Source organism: Oryza glaberrima, chromosome 1 (assembly GCF_000147395.1).
Source record: "Oryza glaberrima chromosome 1, OglaRS2, whole genome shotgun sequence".
NCBI lineage: Eukaryota > Viridiplantae > Streptophyta > Magnoliopsida > Poales > Poaceae > Oryza > Oryza glaberrima.
Window position 1 is genome coordinate 18,370,437 of NC_068326.1, and position 6,328 is coordinate 18,376,764.

At 38.9% G+C, this 6,328-nt stretch overlaps 1 protein-coding gene across 1 annotated transcript; it reads left to right on the forward strand.

Annotated features, from left to right (window-relative positions):
• Positions 1–403: 403 nt before the first annotated feature.
• On the forward strand, positions 404–2,809 carry LOC127759939 (indole-2-monooxygenase-like). Its single transcript, XM_052284152.1, has 3 exons — positions 404–931; positions 1,583–2,023; positions 2,115–2,809. The coding sequence occupies exons 1-3, from the start codon at positions 404–406 to the stop codon at positions 2,757–2,759; spliced, it is 1,614 nt and encodes a 537-aa protein (XP_052140112.1). The 3' UTR covers positions 2,760–2,809.
• The last annotated feature ends 3,519 nt before the right edge of the window (positions 2,810–6,328 follow it).

The window sequence follows — 6,328 nt, forward strand, 5'->3', positions numbered from 1 at the left end:
TGGTGGCAAATTGACAACTACAATTTCCCCAAAGTAGGTCCACAAACCCATCCTGAAATTAATAGGTTCATGCACAATTATGGATTTTGTTTGGAGATAAACACAATTGCTCAAGTCGTTGATGATGATGATGATTTTGGTAGGAGATATGGATTGTGTTGGTTAATTTAGTGTTCCCACGGTGATATGTCGACTTCTAATAATAAAAAACATATATTCTGGCAGTGATAAGATGGTATGAAAACACAGCCTTTGAAAAAAAAAAACACGAAAAACATTTCCATTTTGTCAAGTGATAAGATGGTATGACCGTATAGTTTTGTCGTCTTATTTCTCTGCAGGCTATAAAAACCAGAAAGAGCTGGTTAGCTAGATTTGTTGCACTGCAACTCTGCAAGTAGCCATGGAACAAGCAGCTGGACTAGTGTACCAACTCTTCCAACACGAAATGTTTCCCTGGACTTTCTCTGTCCTAGCCTTGTTCCCTTTCCTTCTCCTAGTGCTGCACTACTTGGCAACAAATCTTACAACACCAACAACCTGCAAGGAAACAAGAAATCATCATCCTCCCGCACCTTCACCTCCGAGGTTACCCATCATAGGGCACCTGCACCTCATCGGTGATCTCCTGCACGTCTCTCTTCGTGAGCTCGCTCATCGGTACGGCCCCGACCTCATGCTCCTCCACCTCGGCCAAGTCCCAAACCTCATCGTCTCCTCCCCGCGCGCCGCAGAGGCTGTCTTGCGCACACACGACCTTGTCTTCGCGTCACGGCCATACTCCTTGATCGCCGATATACTCCTTTATGGCCCGTCCAATGTCGGGCTTTCGCCTTACGGTGAGCAGTGGCGGCAGAGCAGGAGGATCGTCACAACGCACCTGCTGTCCAACAAGAAGGTGCGGTCGTACCGTGTAGCACGAGAAGAGGAGGTACATGACCTGCATACATATGATTATAATACTCTTTCTTACAAACATATAGACATATATATACAGATCTAAAATGAAGTGAGGATTGAATATTATATCTAGATTGACGAGTGAATGACTATCTCAAAAAAAAAAAAGGAAGAGGATTGATTTTATATTGAGATATGGTAAGAGCGTACATCAAATTCTAGCCATATTGATTAATCAGCTTTTTGTCCAATAAAAACATATTTGATCATTTCAGTTAATGCGTCACAGCACAAAAAAAAAGAGATCAACAATAAAAAAAATCCTTTTCTATTAATTTGGCATGGTTTTATATCTATGGATTTCACCATAATATTGACATGATCTTCGATCTATTAATTAGTCATAACATCTAATTAATAAATTTAAAATCAGCTACGGTTATAATCTGCAACTCAAACCAAGCAGGCAAAACTAAGACTTTACTCTATACTCTCTTTATCCCATAATATAAGGGATTTTGGAGGGATACGACACTTCCTAGTACTACGAAATTGGACAAAAAACCTATCCTATCCAAATTCGTAGTACTAGAAAGTGTCACATCCTAGTACAAATGTGTACATTAATTCTTTTAAAGTACTTCTTTAATTTATCAGATTTTGATTTGTATTTCATTGGCAGGTGCATAAGGTAATGGCCAAAGTCCACGAGTTATCCACCAAGGGTATGGCAGTGGACATGACTGAGCTCTTCAGCACCTTCTCGAATGACCTCATATGCCGCCTTGTGTCGGGGAAGAACTTCCAAGGGGACGAAGGTCGAAACAAGCTGTTCCGTCAACTGTTCAAAGCAAATTCTGTACTCCTCGCAGGGTTTAACCTCGAGGACTACTACCCAGGCTTGGCAAGGCTCAAGGCTGTCTCGAGGGTGATGTGTGCCAAGGCCTGGAACACGAGGAAGTTGTGGGATGAATTGCTCGACGAGATTATCGATGAGCGTTTGAGCAAACAGAAATATGAGCATGATAGAGGCAATGGTGATCAAGATGAGAAGAACTTCGTAAATGTTTTGCTCCTTCAAGAGCGGGGCATCACCAGAGAACACCTTAAAGCAATTCTAGTAGTGAGCAATTAAAGTAGTTTTCTTATTTCGTGTCTCGGAGTTATTCATATCTCGTAAATGTGATATATATTTTGTTGAAATTAATTTGCAGGACATGTTTCAAGCTGGTACTGAGACGTCATCGGTGGTGCTAGTATTCGCCATGGCCGAGCTTATGAAGAAGCTGCATCTCATGGCCAAGTTGCAGGCCGAACTAAGAACGAACATATCCAAGCAGGGACAAGAATTGCTCACTGAATTTGATCTGACCAATATGACCTACCTCAAGGCTGTCATCAAGGAGACGCTTCGGTTGCATCCACCAACTCCTCTTCTCCTCCCACATCTCGCGATGGCTGACTGCGATATTGACGGCTACACGGTTCGCTCGGGGACTCGTGTCATCGTCAATGCATGGGCTATTGGAAGGAACTCTGAATCTTGGGAAGCTGCAGAGGAGTTTTTGCCTGAGAGGTTTGTTGATGGTGGAAGTGCGGCGAACGTAGACTTCACAGGGACAGACTTTCAGTTCTTGCCGTTTGGCGCAGGGCGGCGGATCTGTCCTGGAATAAATTTTGCCTCTGCTAGCATGGAGATCATCCTAGCAAACCTTCTGTACCATTTTGACTGGGATGTTCCAGCTGAAGCAGACATAGATAAAGATGGCATTGATATGGCTGAATCGTTCGGGTTGTCAGTGCAGCTAGAGGAAAAGCTACTGCTTGTACCGGTAGAGTATAAGGATAGCATGCATTAGATTGGATTGGGCTGTTATATTATGATAGGATTAGTTTCCGTCGTATTTGTTTGGGATTACGTAAAATCCAAGTTATGTAATATTTGTACGCCATTCTGTATGCCGGTCTCTGAGGTTCAATATATTGAACCACAGTTACATGGTACATTTATCTCGTACATGCTTTCAGTGCCGAAAATCTAAGAAGTCATTCAGGCATGCACTTGAGAGTAAAGTTCAGGGATACCCACGGCCATGTCATTATATTCCTACACTTTGTTCACTTTTTTGCGAAATCAACGTTACCAACATTGGGCAATTCTAAAATTTGGCACATTTTGATGTTACCAAAATTTGGCAGTGATGGATATGTTAGTTCGAACCTTCCCAAAATTTGGTAGAATTTTTATGAGAAGAAACTTTTGCAACTTCCAAAGTTTGATAAGATAGAGATGATAAGAATATGTTTATTCACTAAATTGGGTATGGTTTTTTTTTACTGAACTAAATTGGGTATGGTTGAAAGTGGAAATGAAACAATTGGAAAGTGGTCAGTTATGTATCACTGTATGTATTACAATTCGGATCCGATTTGTTTGAGAAAAATCGGGCACTTTTGCAGCATGCATGTCAATTTTCTCTCTGCACTTCTCTGCAGGCTGCAGCACATCCGCATGCATGCTTTATTTCTCTCTCTCCCTCTTCCTGCCTGCACGCAAGATGTAAATCATTTTTTTTGCAAATTACTTATCCAATTCACGATTTGATTGCACCGTTAAATTTTTCGTGATTAAATTTTTACGAAGAGATCCCACATGATTATATTTTGATTGCAAAAAATATATTTTTAACTGAAACGTTAAGTTATAGCTGTTGAAACATAACACAATAACAACTGAAACATAGCAAAGTATTTGCTGAAACATCATCAAAATCTCTAATGAGACATTCAAATAGCACCCTGTGCAACATTTCAAAAAAAACCTAATGAAGCACATTCAAATAGTACTGCATGCAACATTCCAGATGACGTAGTGAAACATAATAAAACTACCTACTGCGACATTTTAACAAGCATTTTAACAAAAAACCTTTAAAATATTTTTTTTCAAAATATAGTCATATGAGATCTTATTATGAAGATTTAGTTGCAATGAATACAACGGAATAATCAGATACAGATCGGATACATAGTTTAGAAGAAAAAAGTATTTAAAGTTTTCCTGTTAAGTTAGTGCATGCAAAGTGAGATTGACGAGAGAGGTGGGAGGGTGTGCCGTATGCATGTTGACTATTGATGTGATGGCACGGGCAATTAAAAGGGAAAGGAGATAAATATGTACTATGTGCTACCGACGTCTGATTTTTCCTAGTTAGAATCGGGCGTCCGGGAAGAAGCATTGTCATTACAATTCCTATGAGTTGTGGACTTGCAAACTTTTTCTACACGATGTTAAACTTAGGGGCTGTTTAGTTCCTAAAACAAAAACTTTTCACCCATCACATCGAATATTTGGAAACATGCATGGAGTATTAAATGTGTATACAGTTTGCGTGTAAATTGCGAGACGAATCTTTTAAGCCTAATTACACCATGATTTGACAGTGTGGTGCTATACTAAACATTTGCTAATGATGGATTAATTAGGCTTACTAAATTTGTCTCACAGTTTCTTGGCGGAATCTGTAATTTGTTTTGTTATTAGACTACGTTTAATACTTTAAATGTGTGTAAGTATATCAGATGTGACAATCTAACCCAAAAATTTTCCCCAACTAAAATAATCGGAGCAAAGAAAAAACTAAAAAATTCCCACAGCGATAAAAGGAAAAAGAGATTAAACTATTCTGCAGCCACAAACGGTAGTAGTAGTGATAATAATTAAGGCAAAATTGCATAGTGCTCCCTATATCCTAAAATACTAGTTGATACCACGCGCTTTGATGCAAGATATGTAGATGAATACATATTTCTGTTAACAGTGAAATTTGATAAGCCCCTAAGAGAATTATCACATTGCCAATAGTCTGATTCCTACTATATTTGGTTAAGAAAATTAATCTATTAAAGGAAGCTTATCCAGAAGTGACCAAGTTCAAGGAGGATGGCAAATTATCTATTAATTAGGAATAGCTTGTTAGTTTCCTTTTATGTTTAGAAAAGTGCGTTTAGTGTCTTATAAGGACTTTATTGTTTCCTTTTATCTTTAGGAAAGTTTTTTTCTTGTCCTAAAGGGGACTAGTATCTCCCCATGGGTATCAATATGTACACCCGGGGTCATTGTAAGATATCTCCACGATCAATACAAGTTGGTGCATCGCCACCTTTTACCTTTTCTACTTTATTTTATCGCCTGGCGGGACTTGGCACCTGACACGGGGCTGCATCGGTTCAGTTCGATCTCCGGCGAAGGGGTAAGCCTAATGTTCCGCCAACCCTAGTGAATCTATCGGATTACATTGGTGTTGTTCAAGGCTGCATCACTTCGATATCTTGGATCGCTCTGGTTTGATTGATATATTTGCATACCTGATATCTCAATTCTATCTCTAACTGCATTGTGTTTAGAGAGGCATTGATTTAGTTAGAACTGTCTCGGTTAGATCTGATCTTCTGTCTTAGCCGATATATCTCTACAATCACAATGTTATTCTAAATAGATTTGTTATATCCAGCACATTAGACAAATCTATCGGCTCATCGAGTATTATATTATCATATACAATCTCATGCTGCATCGGTTAGGTTCGACCTACTAAATTGTTGTTGATAATATAAATCTTCTAGATTTTTATCGGGGTGCTAGCCGATAAGTTATCTGGATGTTACATCGGCTTACAAGGATTACATACAAGTTGGATTTAGCCGGTGACAACAAATGTTTCACTGTTTATCTAATCGTTTGGATTTTATGACATCGGACCTTCAGCCGATGTACGCTTTAACCTTCGGATCAGTGCTTGTTCTATCATATCATTGTTAGCCGATTGGATTCTATTGGATTATATTGTTGCTTTCTTGCATTATCATCAGCTGATTGTCTTTATATTGTTATTTACATTAAGTGTCAGACTCCACATCAGAATTATAGCCGATAGCTCGAAACCCCATCACTATCGGCTGGTATCGGCAACGGCTGGAGTTACTCCATTGGCTTGACAGCCAATCGGCTTATTGATCTGTTGTTTGTATATCTTGTCAGTTGCAGGATCAAACTGACTGGCACGCCCACATATCATCAACCTTCGGACCTGCACTGGAGCTAAGCAAATCTCCTAGGCCGGTGTGTGTTTTTCGCATCAACAATTATATGTTATAGAAATGGTAGATGTATATGTTTAAATAATGTGGAGATAATGATTTGATATTGCTTGCATATTGAGTTCTAAAAATACAACAAATTGTAAATGATATGTTATGTTTGTACAATATTTAAATTGCCTCTAGTTAATAATTTCTAGTGGGGTAAATGTGACACACCTGTATGTTAAGCAGTTAGTGGGTATCAACTTCATAATAGGATAGAATAAGGCACAAACATTTTTTTCATTCTTATAATATAAGACGTGCCTGCATACATGCAATTAAC

What these genes read in the sequence shown, in the direction of transcription:
- LOC127759939 (XM_052284152.1), top strand. Translation starts at nt 404, where the DNA reads ATGGAACAAGCAGCTGGACTAGTGTACCAACTCTTCCAACACGAAATG. An exon ending in GTGTAGCACGAGAAGAGGAG is followed by an intron (nt 932 to 1,582) that starts GTACATGACCTG and finishes TTTCATTGGCAG; the next exon opens with GTGCATAAGGTAATGGCCAA. An exon ending in ACCTTAAAGCAATTCTAGTA is followed by an intron (nt 2,024 to 2,114) that starts GTGAGCAATTAA and finishes ATTAATTTGCAG; the next exon opens with GACATGTTTCAAGCTGGTAC.